The following is an 18,310-nucleotide window of genomic DNA, read 5'->3' as shown; positions in this document are numbered from 1 at the left end:
ACTTTTAGTGGCCTGCTGTACAGGTTCGGGGATACAACAGCCCACAGGGAAGCGCCATTGATGTATTTGGAATATGGAGACTCAGCGCCTTCTGCTTTCTTTGGTGGTTTATTCTGTCTGCATGAGAAACTTTTTTTTTTTTTTTTTTTAATTCCTCAGGGATAACAGGGATCCAATTAGTGAGAGAAATGAGAGCGTGTGAGCGAGCCCTTCACTGCATTCCTGGTTTCAGGTACTGCTCACACTTGTCTAAGCTGTTGCCTCACACACCATCGCAGTTAAAACAGCAGAAGAGGCTGGGAACATTTTGTCACTCCAGATCCTAATTTGGTATGGATGCCACGGGAGAGGGAGAGCCGAGATTCAGTGTTTCTGCTGAATAAGAAATTATTTCAGCTGAACTTTAGTAGCCTCAAACCTGTGTTAGTATTCAAAAGAGAAGGCACAGATTGCCAAGCAGAGGAACTAGCACAGGTTCAAAGGATTATTGGGGGGCGGAGGGTGATGTGGGGAGGTAGGGAGCCAAGAAACTGAAAAATTTAAGTTCTGCTTCGGTTCTCCATAGAAACCCAAAGGTTCTATTTAGTCAGTGGGACGGATGCCATTCAAAGCCCAATTCACAGCCTCTGGTTTACCAGGCCGGACTGCAGCAGCTCACATGTTCCAAGGGCGCTTGCATCTCTGCAGTGGTGTCAGAGGGCTTCGGGTCCCCTGGAGGGACGCCGTCTCCTGTCTCTATTTGCATACAAGTAGAAACACTGTTTGAAGGCATTTTTCTCCTTCCAGGATAGGTGTGGGAAAAGCCAAGACCAAAATAATAAAATAAAATAAGTTTAAATAATTATCTAGGCATATACAAAGACTTAGCTTTGAAAACTAGACAACTAGCTTAAAAAAATGAAACATTCTTTCACTCCGGTTCTGGTTTTGAGTAATGGCAGCAGTGAAGCTCACAGACTGGGACATACCTGCTGCTCTGCATAACAGTAAGCAATTAGACACCAGGAATGTGAGCGGCCCTATGGTGTGGCTGGTCTTTGGGACAGGACATGGACTTCCTAGGACATGGGTCTGCCTGGCACTTGGTCCCTCCTCAGCCTTGACTTCTTCTGCAATTAATGCAAATCCACCACTTTGTACACACTCATTCTTTTCTTAGTCATCCTTTCAAGGCTCAGTTGCAAATGTTTCTTCAGCAAAGCTTTGGAGCCCAGCAGACATGGCCAGAGACGAGGGTGGGTGGTGGGTGGGGTGGGGTGGACAATGCTAGAGGACTGTCCAGACTTGCCTATGATCCAAGAGTGAGTGTTGAGGACGCTGACACAGGTCCACCAGCAACATTAGCTTCTTGGACACAAGGGGTTCCATACTGAATGAAGCCTTAGCCACTGTGTGATTTTGAGATGTTTCCCACGCTCCCATGTTTTGAGTACTTGGTACCCTTAGTAACACTATTTTGGAAAGTTCTGGAAACTCTGGAGGTGAGCCCTGGATGAAGGAAGTGGATCACTGGTGACTGGTTCTTCACTTCTATGTTCCCTCTTCATCCCACCCACCCTGGCCGTGATGTTCATAGCTGTCTTCTGCCACATGCCCCTGCCACTAGGATGTTTTACTTAAGACACCGGCCCAAGCAATCACATCTAATCACCAACCAAACTGATCTCTCTCTCTCTCTCTTTCTCTCTCTCTCTCTCTCTCTCTCTCTCTCTCTCTCTCTCTCTCTGAGACAGGGTTTCTTTGTGTAACCCTGGCTGTCCTGGAAACTGCTATCTCCTGAGTGCTGAGATTAAAGGTGTACACCACTGCCGTCTGGTACACTGAGCCCTCTTAAACCAGGGGCCAAAAGGAATAATTCCTCCCTGCTTTTTTTCAGGAAAGTGGTCACAGCTAAGCAAAAGTGTCAAAAACACACCTTCAAAAATGACGTGTTTGTGTGTGTGTGTGTGTGTGTGTGTGTGCGCGCGCAGGTCAGGGTATGGTAACTTGTGGGAATCAGCTCTTTCCTTACAACACATGGGTTTCATGGATGAAACTTAGGTCATTAGGTTGGGATGCAAGGATCACTACCACACTGAGCTGTCTCACCAGCCCCCACCTGCTTTATGGAGGAAAACTTGAAAGCAATCTGTGTGGTCAGGGCCATCTCACTTGTGCCTGAAGTATTGCGATGTAAGAAAACTGCCCATGCACTTTTCTCAAACAATGTCACGCTTGGGTGCATCCTTTAGGGCAACTACATCCAGAGAATTAAGTACGGAATTGGAGAAGTGGGGAGAGAGAGTGTGTGCCCACCTCCCACAGGAGTAGCCCAAGCTCCCGATGGCTTCTACCTCAGAGGACCAGACCTTACCATGATCACTTTCGGTTCCTGACCGGCCCCAGTAGCGCCGTCTCCTCTCAGGACTGTGTGCATGTCGCTCCATGACCGCAGCTATGAATCGAGTGTTGCTGACTACAGGAAGTCAAGGACAGTTAGCGTCACTCTTGGGCCAGGACCTTCACTGTTTTGACCCCCGTGCCCTGAGCATGGTCACCCACATGCTGGAGGAGTTCTTCTTTGAAGAGTTAGAATAAATAATTTTTAAAAGAATTTTAAGGACGAGGGGGGAGGCGCTCAGCCACTTATCTCCAGCATGCATCAGCAGGCCGAGGGCTAGGCAGCTCAAGGGATCTAGACATCAGCAGAAGTCTCTTTTAATAAAGAAAGCACTTTTTTTTTTAACCCTGAGTTATGGACACTAATTAAGGGACTAAAAAAAAAATGTATTTTAAAAAAAGGCTTTTGAGGTATTCTGAAACAAAGCAGAGATCCATACTTCTTCCTAACGAAGAGGGGAGGGGGAAAAAAAAACCACACTGCCATGTCAAAGCTTCTTAAATTTTAATACAAGCCAAAAGGACATGAGAAAGAATATTTATTTTGGATTAGCCTCCTGCCGACGCAAGCCCCAGGAGGCAGCGGATACTCACTGATGCCCCTGTCTTCGTGGCTGTCATCCTCCCTTTCATCTCTGTCATTCTCCAGGTTGGACATACGCACTGACATTTCTGTCCATCATTAGAAAGGGAGAAACATGACTATTTAATCAAACAAAATCATTGGCTGTAATCCCCCACGGAGAACTGGTTTGACGGCTGGTGACAGCATTCCAGCAGGAGTGAGCTGGGGGAGGGGGAGGGGAGAGGGGGAGGGGGGGAGTGGGGGAGGGGGAGTGGGGGAGGGCGGTAGAATGCTCCACTCAAATGGGCTGGGGTCTAGCCCCAGGCTCTCAAAAAATAAGTAAATAAATAAAAAGAAAGATGAGCTTGCAATTGGATGGCCTCTATCTGTTACATCCGTCTACTGTTACGTCCACGTCCGTCTAGCAAGAGGCGGATGTTAGAAGAAGGGAAGAACAAGAGGAGAATGAGCCAGGAGCACCTAAAATGGAGTTCTGAAGAAAGCCATGAAGCTGGCGGAGGCCAACTCACCTTCAACCCTCTCTCAAAGCACTTAGGTGGCAGGAGTGGGGTCCGAACCATCACTGGCTGTGCTCTGGAAACACAGGTGCCAGGCAACACTGGATGCCAGGCGTCCTGAGCCTAGCCGAATCTCACCCGAGGCAGGTGTTGGTGGTAACCCTGTTGTACTCTCCTGTCAGGGCTGTTGTCACAGCAACAGCTACCACTAATTTGTCACTAGTGCTGCAAGCTGAGCTAAGTGGCCAGAATGATGGCGAGTTGAGTTTACTTTCGTAAAGGCCAGGTTAACACATCTCTGGGGACTTCGGAAAGGGTGGGGATGGTTTTGAGTGCAGATGGCCAACTTAGAACTTTGGCCACAAGGTCACGATTACAGATGAACTCTTTTGTGGTGGGCTCTAATGTCTCATCCCGGTTCAAAAGATCTTATTATTCAAACGTGACCATTTATACTCTGCACCGTGGTGCGACAGAACTGATTTGTATTCTTGGTCATGATGGTCTGGGGTGGGGGGGTCTCTGATTTGCTTGGGCTCAGACCTGCAAGGGCAGCCTGTGGACACACAGTCTCTGCCAGCACCCTGGCTGCCCAGCTCAGCTGATGGTAGAAATAGGCCATAGAGTGGGTGAGGGATGGGGATGTTGGTAGCATCAGGCAAGAGCCTAGAATTTTCTGGGTAATCAAAATAGGGCATGCAGAGTTTAGGCACTAAAGAAGGAAGCAGGTCTAAGCAACCTGCTGCTGACCTGGAAGAGGCTTTCTGCACTTACCTTGAGCAGCAAGAGGGGACATATGCTGGTGACTACGGCGATGAATCTGGTGGCGGTAAGCATACACAGCGAGGACCAACACCATGATGCAGCCCATGATCCCTCCGGCAACAGGGCCCACGGGGGCACTCTTGATCATGTTTAGTGTGATCACCTCATCACCTTCCGAGAATAAACGGAACAGATGTTCAGTGTCAAGATCTCCCAAGTGCCATGGGAGGTAGGGATGGAGGGAGAGCAGAGCGACAGGAAGGTCCAAAGGAGGATGGGTTGTTTGGGTGGAGAGCTGGGCTTGCACTCTAAATCCCTGCCTGACACACGAGAACATGGGAGGAGAGGCTTCACTTCATTGCAGGTTCTCAAATGTTGGCTGCTACACAGGGTGAGCAGCTAAAGACTGCTTACACACATGCATACATTGTCTGGCGCTGATACAGTCCTGGCTACTCTGGGAAGAGGAAACGTCACCTAGTAGAGAAAGGCAGTGATGTGGGCTTCTTTGAGGGACATACGAACTACCCACTGAAATAAGAGATACGCAGTACAGTGAGTCTGCTTGACAGGCCAAGATGCAGGGGTGTGGTCTCCCTGTAAGCATAGAGAGTAACCCTTTGGAGCATATCCATGCCAACTACGGCCCTGCCTGCTTCAGTGGTAACCCAAGCACTCAATCCCTCCTCCCCACAGAAGTGGTTAAATGTGCAGATATTAACAAGCAAGACATAGATGGTCCCTGATTGGTGAGGCCTGGACTCAGGTCAACTTTGTGATGCTATGAAAGCAATAAAGCTTTCACTAGAAACAACATAGACTTGGGCATTCCCTTGGGCTTGTGAAATGCAGGATACTCTCTTGAGACAGGCATGGAGGTTCCCGGCCAGCTGTGGGCTCACAAAGGTTAAAGAAGCAGCGTTGTGCTGTTGAACTGTGTTGTTAAGTTACATAACATTCAGCAGGCTGAGAGTATTAAGAACAATTTGACTTAATTTTTTTTTTTCAACCCAAGATAGGTTTATGGGGCCATAACTGTATCCCTAGTTGAGAAACATCTACATTAACTAGTGGCTTAAATATGGTGACTCAATTTGCCAGTTAAGAATGAGGACACGGGGCTGACTCTGGGAAGAGACTGAAAAAAAATCTAATGAGAAATCCAGACTCTTTGGTAGTATTTTCAAGGACTCCTGGCCTGAACCCAGGGGCTCATCTCTTTGTGGTGTCCCTGACCACCCCCCCCCAGCTGCTATAGCAGTCCTGTGTAGCCCTGGTGTCTGCTGAGCCCACCGCCCTCAACAGTGACATGTAGCTGAGGATGCCTACCTTGTAAAGGTGGTTAGGAAAGGGGAAAGGGAATGCTCGAGGAAGAAAGGACACACTGCACGCCCCAGGCTTCTGACAGCTGGGATGCACATTCAAGCGGACTCCGGAGATCAGCCATGTGGAAATCAGGCCCGAGTTTCTCCGAACAAGCTTTTTGGGAATGAATTCCAGGCTTGCAAAATTTGGCAGCACGGTTGGCTGCTCACTGCACAGTGCGTGTAGTCAGCTCCGAAAGGTCATTATCTGCCATGGTTTTGTAACTAAGGATGAGTGGGAGACGAAGCAGGGGAGTTGGGCCGAGGATTATGAAGATTTCTGTCCTGGTCTATAGGCAGAAAATTGCATTCAAGCAACAAAGCAGCGTGGGTTCCTAATCAACATACCGATGGCCCCCATGTCATCAACGTAGGGACTCTTGGCTCCCACGATCCCTCCAAAGCACTCTTTCTGAGGCGCACAGTAGGACTTGTCCAGGTGAGTCTTTCCGTCACTGTCCACCACACACCATTCACAGTCCAGCACACCGAAACAGTCCCTGCCAGAGGGACAATGGTTCAGAAATCAGTGTGAACAGGAGAGCAGGCAAGCTGGCCTTTAGCTGGATCTCAGGGCTCCAGGGCCTGCTCCTCCCCTTGTCAAGTAGGGACAGCAGTCATTTACCTGTGGGTGACCACTGGATGCCTCTTGGCCACTTGGAAATGAGAAAAGGCCAAGTTCTCCCTGAGTGGCCTTACAACCTCTACCTTTGGATTAGTGTGGTCTTGTTCAGAATCATCTCAAAGGACCAAAGGCAAATAGACTCTAGGTTTGTTTGGTTTGGGTCTAACACACCCTGTGGCATTATGTATTTTTTTTTTTAAAGGAAGAAAATAATAGTCAAATACGTTCAGGAAATAGTAGTCTATTTAAAAGAGATTTCCTATCATCCAGTCTCTTAGGTCGCTCCATGATGCTGCTGCTAAGAAAAGACGTCAGTGACCGTGCTGCTTGCACCTAAATACAGCCTAAGAGCCCCTGTTAATCAGTTCAAGGGTAGCCCTTTATTCAGCTCACCCAAACACAAGGCCAGCTGTGCCCTCTGTGCCCTTACTTCGCCTGATCTCATGGCAACCCACATCTAGAGAGAACTAATCCCCCTCCCCCAGATCTGCCATAGCCTCCCATGCCTAGTCCCAAATCCCTAGAGGGGAATAGCCCACAGCAAGGGACACAGGGCTGTTAGTGTCTCAAAACTGCCCTGGAGCAGATGTGCTTTCTAAGAAGGGAAGTTTTGAAATACTTTCCAGAGAAACCTTGATGGCTGCTGGGTCCTGTTGAGAATCCCAGGAGATCCCACTTCTATAATGTCTTTGCTTATTGAACAAAAAAACTTCCCACTCACAGAAGAGGCCTTTTTTTTTTTTTTTTAAGCCTATAGCACAAATGCCAAACACCTGTAATCAGTGGGAATGGAATATTTAATTGGGGAGAGAAAAGGCTTATGGCGTAGGAATGATGCTCCCTCTCTCAAAGGATATATCTTTAAAGCATGAAGCTGGGCTGCAGGAGCTCTGTGGGGCTGCTGGGCATTGATCTCAGGGAGGTCTCTTACCCACTTTCCAGCCTCTGGTTGCACCTGCTGTTGACACACTGGTGCAGGGCATCTTGTAGGCTGGGGTCGATAGCTGTGTACGTCACTGGCTCCTGGTGTACCTCACAGCTCGGGTTTCTATGAAGGATGGAAGTGTGGAGGTTAGGGACAATGACACCCATATCCAAACACCCAGACCTTGATAAGGCCAGCCAAATCCGAGGTCTTATATTTTATGGCTGGCTTTGCCACTTAGTGAAATCTTGGGTTAATCTATTTAACCACTTTGTTGTGTCAATTTGTGTACAATAGAAATAATATATATATGCTTATATGTACACACCTAAAATCATAAACACTCAACAAAACGGGAATATATAAAGTCAAAATGTGCTCAACCTTCTGTGTTCACAACCCTTAATCTTACTTTTCTGGGCTAACAACTGTGAGTTGGATTTAGCGAGGGTCCCTTTAAGAAACTCTTTTTATCTTTAACAAATGTGTATTATATTAATGCATATACACACAACACCATGTGTTTTAAGTTCTAGGAAAGGAATGTAGTATAACCATTAAGACCTTGTCAACAATATAAATAAATAACACCATTTCATGCCTGAGCCTATGTAAAAGCACATATGAAAAGCACATGTGCTGGGTGGTGGTGGCGCACGCCTTTAATCCCAGCACTCAGGAGACAGAGCCAGGCAGATCTCTGTGAGTTCGAGGCCAGCCTGGTCTCCAAAGCAAGTTCCAGGAAAGGTGCAAAGCTACAAAGAGAAACCCTGCCTCGAAAAACAAAACAAAACAAAACAAAACAAAAAAAAAGCAAAGCAAAGCAAAGCACATGTATAGTTACCATATAGTTAAATTAAAAACAAAACAAAACAACAACCAAACAACTGCCTCAATGTGCATTGAGTACCCGATACACGGTGGACATGTAGAAAATGCTTGTATGAATCTCCTGTGATTTAGTTATTTATTTTTAGTGTGTTGGGAGCCCTTCTCTATTGTTCTCTATTTTTCGAGGCAGGGTCTCTCACTAATCTAGAGCTCCATGATTTGGCCAGACTGCTTGGCCTGTATACCCTTGGGATCTGCCTGTCTGTTCCCTGGATGGTTGAGGTTATAGGCACATGCCACTGCCTGGATCTGACAGGGGTGTGAGGACCACTGCTCATGTCCTTATGTTCGCATGAACTTTACCCACTGGACCATCTCCACAGTCTTTCACACAGCTTTGATATAGCAATACACTGGTGATATTTCACAGCATATATAAACATCGAATCAGACATTATTTAAAGTTTGGCTTATTGATTATGTTCCTTATTAGAATTAACCCACAACAAATTTATAGAAAACATCATAGTATGTATATAAATACAACACATATAATACACACCTATTATTATTTTTTACCTGTTCTCTGCATTGGTGAGGTTGCCAGTACACTCATTGACCTCCAGGGGGCACTCACAAGGACATTCACATTCATTTTGTTCCATTCTGAAAAGCAAACAGAATTACTAGATAAGAGGCAGGTGCCAGCAGAATATCATACACACACCAGGAAACCGAGATCAAAAAATTTATTTGCCAGTTACAATTGACAGTGAAAATGAAGCAATGGCCAAAAACTTGAATTGCATTTGGCCTAAATCCACAGCCATGGTGATGGGGTTGTGGGAACAGCACAGATCCTAAAGACTTCTGTAAACCGGGACTCCTCTTCCTCAGGACACACCCCTACCTCTTCTGTTCAAAATGCCTGGCATCCACAAACAGAACCCAACCCACCGGTGACAGTTGAGACAGAGACGGTCCACCATGCTGCAAGCGCAGAAGGCGAGGGAGTCGCAGGTCTCATTGACGACGCCGACAAATGCGTTGGTTCCTGGGATCCTCGTCAAGCGGTACTTAGAACAGTGGCTGCCGTGCACAAGGTTCGTTAGATCCCCCTGCGGAAGAGGGGAGGGTCAGAACTGACAGACAGCAGTGTGGACTTGGGGCTCTTATAGAAAAGACAGAATAGCTTGGATTATGATTATAAAAGCAGCACAGAGACCCTGTTCAAGATTTTAGCATTTTCCAAATATTTTTTTTTATATATGTGTATGTCTGTGTGTGCGCCGCATGTATTTGTGGAGGATAGAATAGGGTGTTGGAGACCCTGGTGCTGTAGGTAGTTGTGAGTTGTCTGATGTGGGTGCTGGGAATCAAACCTGGGTCCCATGGAAGAGCAGCATGAGCTCATGACACAGAGATCTCTTCAGTCCCTATAGCCACTGTTTAAAATGTGGCCCAGAGAAGATGGTTTGTTAAAAAATTTGCTTTTCTCACTTTGTTGAGAAGAAAATTATAGATAGTTCTATCAGTCAGATATAATTTTCATTTTGTAGTTGGTATATATTATATACATTACATAAATGTAAGTTGTCATATCTAATTTTATTATGGTTTTTTATTTTTATTTTTTTACTTTTATTTTATGTGCATGGTTGTTTTGCCTTCATGTTTGTCTGTGCACCATGTTGGTTGGTGGCTGGTGTTTCCTGAGGCCAGAAGAGGGCATCAGATCCCATGGACCTGTAGTTACAGATGGCTGTGAGCGGCCGTGTGGGTGCTAGGGGTTGAACCCAGGCCCTCCGGAAAGGCAGCCAGTGTTCTCAACTGCTGAGTCATCTCTCCAGCTCCTAGTTATATAACGTTAAGAAAAAAGATAACATCATTGCTCGTTACAGTTAACTGTCCCTTAGTCTGGGGAAATTATCTTAACTGTGTGAATTGAGGGTGGCACCATTCCCTGGCTGGGATCCTGAACTGTGTAAGTGGGGAAGGGACCTGAGCAGCAGGCACTCACACAGTCATGCATGCTCTCTGCTTCCTGATGGTGGATGCAGCATTCATAATTAACAGCAAGTCTCCATGTCTTTATTTGGGAGCTGGTTGGCAGCCAAAAGAAAATACCAAGTACAGTTGTTTTCTGGCCTCCACACATGTGCTATATGTACATCTGTACACCCACACAAATATGATGCAATTTAAAAAGTAATAAAAATAAATTATTCTAATTTCCATTCAACTAGAATGTGCTTTTTCAGAAATGTTTCTACTTCAGCCTCAGAAATTTACCTGCAGAGGACTCTGGAAGACACTATAGAAATGAACCAGACACATAGAAAGCAGACTTTCATATAGTAACTACCCCAGCTCCCCCACAACAGTATTGCTCACAATGGAACAGGGTGTAAACAGGCCAGCATGGTGATGTTGTGGACACTTGGAAAGCTTCTCTTTTTCCATTAGGCAATTGCTTTTCACAATCAACTTCATGATATGTAAGATATTCAATTTAATCCAGCACATTAAAATTATTATTTTATTTAGCCATGTAAATTTTGAAGCAATTCAAATCATGTAGAATACTCTAAGCAACAAAATCAAACGAAACAAACAAATGCTTTCAGGATGACTTCCACAAAATTTCCCACCTATCATGGTTGGTGACCAAGGACTGACTGAGGCTAGTCTTCGAAATTCAGGCAGCTAAACCATCTCCAGGAGACGGGAGCACCCAGAACCACAGACATTTGTACAGAGTATGGGAACAGCTCTCAGCAGAAACTCAAAGGGATAAGGGATGGGTTGGTGTGATGGCTATTCTTAGTCATCAACTTGAGTACATCTGGAATTAACAACATTAACTAAAACCCAAATGGCTGGGCACACCTTTGAGGTTTTTTGTTTTGTTTTGTTTTATTTTTTTCTTTCTTAATTTAAATCATTTGAAGTGGGAAGACCCACTTCTAACCTGGATCTTTGAGGTGGGAAGATACACCTTTAATCTAGATCTTTTGATGTGGGAAATCCACTTTGAATCTGGACTACACTTTCATAAATGACATGGAAGAAGGAAGCTGGTTCTCTCTTTGCCTGCTTGCTCTCTTCTCCCTAGCAAGTCTATTCCTTCACTGGCATTAGAGCCTACTTCTTTGGGATTCTAGCATGTACTGAAGACCAGCGGAGACATCCGGCCTTGTGGACTGAACAATTACTGAATTCTTGGGCATTCTGTTGGGAGACAGTCATTGTTGGACCAGCTGGACCAAGCCTGTAGGTCATTCTAATAAATCCCCCCTCTCTCTGTCTCTCTCTGTCTCTCTGTCTGTCTGTCTATCTCTCTTCTCTCTCTCTCTCTCTCTCTCTCTCTCTCTCTCTATATATATATATATATATATATATATATATATATATATATATATATGTCATTCTGTAAGTTCTGTCCTCTAGAGTAGTGGTTCTCAACCTTCCTAATGCTGTGACCCTTTAATACAGTTCCTCATGTTGTGGTAACCCCCAACCATAAAATTATTTTCGTTGCTACTTCATGACTGTAATTTTGCTACTGTTATGAACTGAAATGTAAATATCTGATATATGACTCCTGTGAAAGGGCCATTTGACCCCCTCATTCCCACCCAAGGGGTCACAACCCTCAGGTTGAGAACTAGTGCTTTAGGGACCCATAACTAATACAGCTGGTGTATTAATCAAACCAGAGTACCAACCCTGTGGCGTTCAGACAGTCCCTGTCACATCTTGGCTTTCTGTCCGACAATTATCACAGTGGGGGATGTACTAAGGTCTTTCCCTAATCCTGGGGCCCTGTGACTCTAGAGCAATGAAGCAGGCATGGGCATTATTCCGTTCACAGTCCATGAAGGAGCAGGAACACGGGCTTACCACCAGGCTGGTGTTGAATTTATAAGATCTCTGCACGGTCCGGTCACTGAAGCTGTTGCACAGGTTCTTCTTTACAAAGTTTGGGTGGTTCAGGATATCATTTGCTACCAGGGGCTCCTGACAAGACCACAAGACAAAGACTAATGTCACTTAACATGTGTCAGGCTGTTGCAGAATGGAGCTGACTAGCTTTGGCCAAAGGATACCTTGTGGGTGATGTGTTGTTGCTCCAGAGGTGCATGACCTTTAGGGTCAACGAGGGTTGGATGAGCCACCAGATAACCTCTGTCCTCCATTATGAAGCACCTGTACCAAAAAAAGTGATGTCCTTCATTCATATGAGTGGCTGACATGCTTTCAAAGAACACTTGACTGCACTAGCCTTAAAACAAACTTATCTAGATTTATGGGGGGAAAAATGAAGGAACCTTGCTGGTGATGGATGATCTGGCCTTCAGGTTATGGTAAGAGCTACACATCACTCTGCAGTCACCTATACAGTTCATAGAGGATGTGTCCACCCAATGCAAGTGTGAGGGGCATGAAATTCTTGGAAAGGATATTAGAAGGAGGATGATTTTGAAGGAAAGAAGCAGAGGAGTATTCACAGACACAAACATAAACAAAACACAACATTCGATGCACATAAAAAGGTACTTGTAGGAACACTAAGCAGAGCTAGAACTACTTTAATCAGGACTATGTTCCATTTTATTCCCCCAAGCAGTAGTCAGAGTGGTGGCCAGGAGCCCCGCACATGCCCATTAAACTCCAATGTAAAATTCAACAACGATAGAATGTGTGGAGCACAAGATAGAACCAAGAAGCTACTTTTAAAAGCCGTCTGTGCTGAATCAAGGGAATGCCCTTGCTTTGATCAGACATTTTCTTTTGAAATTCAGGAGGCGAGGTCTCGTAGTTCTGTGAACCTCTTTCTGGGAAAATGTAAAAGTGCCAGTCTAAACAGCTAAAATTTCACAGAGATTGGCTTAATGACTAAGTTAACATCAAAAGTGCTGCCCAAGAGAAAGTGCCCTCTGGTCTCCCCAATACCAAAGCTGAGGGACGCTTCTAATCACTGACTTCAAGAGAAACACGACATTGGGGCACTATGCTATTCCTCTTGCTAGGCACTGTGTCTGTTTGTCTAAATAATAAGCAGCATGTACCTTTGAAAAAGGAAAGAAGGGCCAGGGAGATGCCACGGTAGGTAAAACACTCGCCTTGCAATCCCCCACAGCCATGGAAAGCTTAATGCTGTAGCACACAACTGTAAGGAGAATCCTTGACAGCTCATTGGCCAGGGAGCCTGGTGCTTACAGCCATGAATAAGGGACCTTGCTGCAAAGAAGGTAGAAGGTGAGGACACCCAAAGTTGTGCGCGCGCGCGCGCACACACACACACACACACACACACACACAAAGAGATTTGGGGGGAAAAGGTGGTGGTAGTGGGGGTAAAGGGGAAGATGACAATAAAAACCCATCTTAATAGGACATCTAGGCCATGAACTCAACTCTTGGTACTGGTTCTAACTATGTGGCCAACATCTGGTGCCAATTTGTTCTTATTTTGGCAGTGGACAGGAACTAGTGTCCCTGGAGGGCTTACCTTATTTTGTTGCCACCATCTTGGTTACAAACTGGCAAGAGGTCCATCAGAACTTTGTAGAAGTACCTCAGGGTGAAGTCAATGCCCATCACAGCCACAGTGTGTCCGGAAGACACCTGTGTACTTCATGTGAAGGAGAACAATGAGAAGAAGAGGTAGAGTATACATGGCATTGTCTAGGATTAGAAAATACGCCCTCCCCATTTCCCGTGCCTGTAAATGCAGAATGACTGAATGTAGCGTGAAGATGCCTTGAGAGAAAACATTAAGCCCTTAGTTACAGCTTTCTGGATAAGACCAGCACCAAACATGAGCAGCTGTGGAGGATGTCCAGTGGTTGGGCATTTTAGCAAAAATATCAGTCAGAGACATAAGAGTGAGAGGTTGCAGGTCTGGCTACTTAAAACTGAAAAAGATTATGTACATATGTATACACATATGTATGCATGTATGTGTGTCTGTGTGTTTGTAGATGTATATGGGGCATGTTTGCCACAGTGTGTGTGTGTGTGTGTGTGTGTGTGTGTGTGTGTGTGTGTGCGTGCGCGCGTGCGTGCGTGCGTGCGTGCGTAGAAGCCAACTTGTGGGAGTCACTTCTCTCCTTCCACGACATGGTCAAACTCAGGCCATCAGGCTGGGCAGCAGGCACCTTCACCTTTCCCCACTGAGCCATCTCACAGGCTCTACAGTTGCTTCAGCAAGCTTCTAGAAAAGGAACCTGAATGGCTGCGATGCATTACTTCCTTCACTCTTTCTGGTAAGGAAACAGGCCTCACAGAGACTTAGCAAGCACAGTAAGGCCACATAAAACTTACCAGGAACCCTGACCATTTTCTTTCCATAACACCATGGTGGACTCTACTCAAAACACAGTTCCTATTTAAGAATGAGTCTTATGTGTTGCAGGTCAGGACACCCTCTATCCTATACTATTACTCTCAAAGAGGGACTCTGTGGGTACATCTGGACGGTAAAGCTTGGTGCTACTGGCTAATTTTTTGGTAGATATGGGGTCAAGTCCTGACATAGCCAGTTTTATTGATGTTGCTCCTGGATGCTATTTGGCCTTTTAAAAACTTTGGTTTTTTATATGGAAATGGAGATAATAATAGTACCTTTAAAAAATAACCCTCATATCACAATTAAATGTGATAGTGTTCATAATGTTTAGTAAGCTGCCTCACTGACCTACGGTAAACACCCGAACAGCAGAAGTGACTCAGTGAAATACAGCAGGGCTTGCCCAACACCGACTGTTAAAAGCCCAACATCTATTATTATCTACCTGGCTGATTACCTAGAAAATACCAGAAGAAAAAAAGACATCATTCTTAACTATTTCATGATGGTCTTTTTCTTCTCTCTCCACAGCGCCAGGGCTTAACTCTGGGGGCCTACTGCATGCTAGGCAGGTACTCTTTGAACTGACAGCCCCAGCCCTTTCTTATGGTAATCTTTATTTTTATTTTTTGTGTATGTGTGTCTCCATGTGTTATATATGTGCACCAGGTGCATGACTGGTGTCCTTGAGGTCAGAAAAGGACATCGCACCCCCTGAAACTGGTGCTGCAACCAAATTGGCTCTTCTATAAGAATAAGTGCTCTTAACTGCCAAGCCATCCCTCCAGACTCTCTTGTGGCACTCTTTGGAGGCTTTAGCAATTGAAGAACACTGGAGCTTGCAAGAGTGAGGCATTTGGCTAGCATCATGGAATAATTAGTGTATACATGGACAGAAACTCACTGCCTAATTCCAAAGGCATAGTGTCTTAGTCACTAAGTCAGATCTGTAGGCCTGTAAACAATTTAAAATCATTTAATTTCTGTGCAAGAAGCTAAGAAAAAACTGTAGTTTGTATTTTATGAATGAAAAAAAATTATCTTGAGAATGGTTAAAAGACTTAAATATCACCTTTTCCCTGCATCTGGAACACCACCGTAGGTTGGCTCTTCTCTACAGTACTATATGTCTGCTTCTGTGGGAAGGACTGTTCCGGTGTTTGGGATATGCTCATTTGATTTCTAAACCTCCTCTGAATGGCAGCTATCTGCTCCAGTATGAATCAAGATGCTGAAATAATAGCATGTATCTTGCCCATATGAGTCTAGATTTGTATTTCACCCGAATTGCAGCGAGCTGTACCGTTACCATAGCAACTCAAAAGAATGTTATAGAAATATCCAGCCAAATTTACATTTCTAAACATAACAGACCAGGTTGATGGTAATACATGAATACGATTATCATTGTTGAAATCATGTGACCAGTCCCTGTATCTCCAGCAGTGTTATCACATGGGGAGAATGCCCAGCTAGAATATCAGGCCACTGAAAATGCTCATGGAAGCAGACAGAGCTCCCATGAGTGACTGGTGAGCGCTGAGTTAGAAAGCCCTCCCCTAGCTCTCCATCAAAGCACATCTGAAACCAGGGGGGAGTGGTTGTGTTTCAGACAAGTGGGGTATCCACGTCAGCTCTTTCCTCCGACCAGTTCGAATGCCACAAGTTCAAAGCCTAAATAGCATGGCAATAAAATCACCGCTATTCACTTATCACTCGACACTGTCAAGTCTGGTGCTAAGCATTTTCCCAGGCATCACCTCCAACACCTTGTCCCTCTCCTACGTTCTGGGCACCATTCTATGAGCTTTATGCATTATTTAATTTAATTATTACAATAATTATTTGAGATAGGCTCTAGTGAGGCACCAAAAGCAAAACAGGATTTGTTTACAGTTGTATAAATCATAAACAGCAAATCTACTTTTACGTCTCTCAGGAGGGGGGTAGGTTCCCAAGCTGGTACTTCGCCAAGCCTGTCTAGCAGTGCAAGTCACAGGGGCTTTTGCTGAGCCACAAAAGAGGCTGTGGGCTCGGATCTAACTGTGATGAAGGAAGAGGTCACAGCTCTAAATACTCCAATGGTCCCCAGCTAAGCAAAACATCCACACAGTGGGGTCTGCAGGCTACATTTTGAGGAGGGCCACAGCATACGTTTCCTCTGGGGGGAGTCTGTATTCACAGTGACTTCCAGTCTAAGACTAAAACTGTGCACTCTTGTTGGTGTTAAACAGGAAGGTAATTGGAGAGGAGATCTAAAGTTGTCCATATTTGAAAAGTCACAGTGTTCCCACCGTGCTTCATTTGAACAGGCCCCACAAAGGCTGGCAAACAGACCAGACCAACATTCTTGTGCTTCCCTAATCGTCAGTAAAGATGCTTACCCCAACACATGTAAACTCACAAACTGGTCTCTACCCATGCACCAAGAGCACACAACAGAAGGCAAGGCTAAGTGCTCTTGCCAATGAGTTGATGAGGAAGGGACCCCTCGCTGGTATCTTTGAAAGCCCGACTCAGGCCCCTTTGACTACGGTCAGAGATGAGGTGGACTCTGTCCCTGGAAGAAACAGTCTATTTACTTTTCCTTCAGGGATTAGGCTGTATGGAGGGGAAGATGAGTCTCATCACGTACCAGATGGCATGCTAACAGAAATACGGAAGGACGTACTCTGTATGAGGGTTGTTTGCTTATGTAGGAAATATGTGTTATGAGACAAGCTGACAAGAGTCAAGCAGATGCCACTGCCCCAGAATTAGCATTTGGCTGGTGGCAGGCATGTCTTTCCATAGAGACATGGGCCCGATGCTGGAAGTGCACCCCACTCTAATTATTATATCAATGAACTCATGTCAGGAGACTTCTAACTAGTACCAGTCATTTGAGGAGTAATGAGCACCACTGAAAAGCAAGAAGATCTGCTTTCCTCTAAGTTTTGAGGCAGCATGCCAGGTACCAGTCAAAAATACGGTCTTTCTCGGTTGCTTTGAGAAAATAGCTATTTGTATAATAAAGGGACTGAAGAAATGCGCTTTCCCATCCAAACTTTCATTGATGTTTGTAGTGTCAGAGCTGATGCTTTAAGCTGTAGGAAACAACACATTCTGATATATGTCCCATGGTACTGACATCCTGGCAATATCAATTTTAAGAGATACTTTCCAAAATACCAAACAGAAAACCAAAGCAAACTCATATAATTCTAGAGTCAGACTCAATAGAACTCCAGATGCCCTGGTACACCTTTCCTCATTAAAAAAATGTTCCTTTGCTTGAAAACATAGCAATTCTAACAATGAAAGATGCTATGTTCCAGCTAGGATTTCTTTTTGTTTTTACATGTGTGTGCATGTGACTGAAAAAGTTGGTGGGATTGGTTCAGTGGGCAAAGGTAATTGCCACCAAACCTGGGACCTGCATGGTGTAAGAGAAACAGTCCTTTCTTACAAGTTGTCCTCTGGCCTCCACATGTGTCCCGTGCATGCATGCATGCACACAAGCACATATTAGATAAGTTAATAAATGTAATCTAAAAGATTTTACATGACTAAAAATTAATTAAAATAATTACCTGGATGAATGAATTGTGTGACTGATTGTCACCACATAGCCAGCTCCTCCAACATCGAGGTAAGGACCAGTGAGAGAAATCAGCCCTGGATTAGCTACTGCATGAAGATACCTAACAGAAACCCAAGAGAAGCCATGTGATTTTAGGCATTAACTACTCTGTAATGCCTACAGTACTTATCATTAACTGTGCTGGTACCACCTTAAAAATCAAAATGAATTTTCCTTAAATTTTTAAAAAACATTTTATGTATATTTTGCCTGCTTATTACGTATGTGTGCCATGTACATGCTCGGTGCCTGCAGAGGCCAGAAGAAGGTTCTGGATCCCCTGGAACTGGAGTTACAGATAGGTGTTTGGGAGCCACCATGTGGGACTGGGAATTGAACCTGGGTCCTCTGCAAGAACAAG

The 18,310-nt window shown here is 45.0% G+C and overlaps 1 protein-coding gene across 1 annotated transcript in view; it reads right to left on the bottom strand.

Moving 5' to 3' along the window:
- Cachd1 (cache domain containing 1) overlaps positions 1-18,310 on the bottom strand; it is a 212,348-nt gene that overhangs the window by 8,379 nt on the left and 185,659 nt on the right. The window contains exons 16-26 of the mRNA XM_036177591.1: positions 17,900-18,010; positions 13,488-13,610; positions 12,082-12,181; positions 11,876-11,992; positions 8,930-9,090; positions 8,552-8,638; positions 7,148-7,264; positions 5,940-6,091; positions 4,237-4,398; positions 2,974-3,051; positions 2,354-2,455 (exon numbers count right to left, since the gene is read on the bottom strand). Of these exons, the coding sequence (XP_036033484.1) occupies positions 2,354-2,455; positions 2,974-3,051; positions 4,237-4,398; positions 5,940-6,091; positions 7,148-7,264; positions 8,552-8,638; positions 8,930-9,090; positions 11,876-11,992; positions 12,082-12,181; positions 13,488-13,610; positions 17,900-18,010 (1,310 nt within the window). The remainder of the gene's footprint in view (positions 1-2,353; positions 2,456-2,973; positions 3,052-4,236; positions 4,399-5,939; positions 6,092-7,147; positions 7,265-8,551; positions 8,639-8,929; positions 9,091-11,875; positions 11,993-12,081; positions 12,182-13,487; positions 13,611-17,899; positions 18,011-18,310) is intronic.

Source organism: Onychomys torridus, chromosome 2 (assembly GCF_903995425.1).
Source record: "Onychomys torridus chromosome 2, mOncTor1.1, whole genome shotgun sequence".
Lineage (NCBI taxonomy): Eukaryota > Metazoa > Chordata > Mammalia > Rodentia > Cricetidae > Onychomys > Onychomys torridus.
The sequence above is the reverse complement of the archived record's forward strand: the minus strand, read 5'-3'. Positions and strand labels throughout refer to the sequence as shown.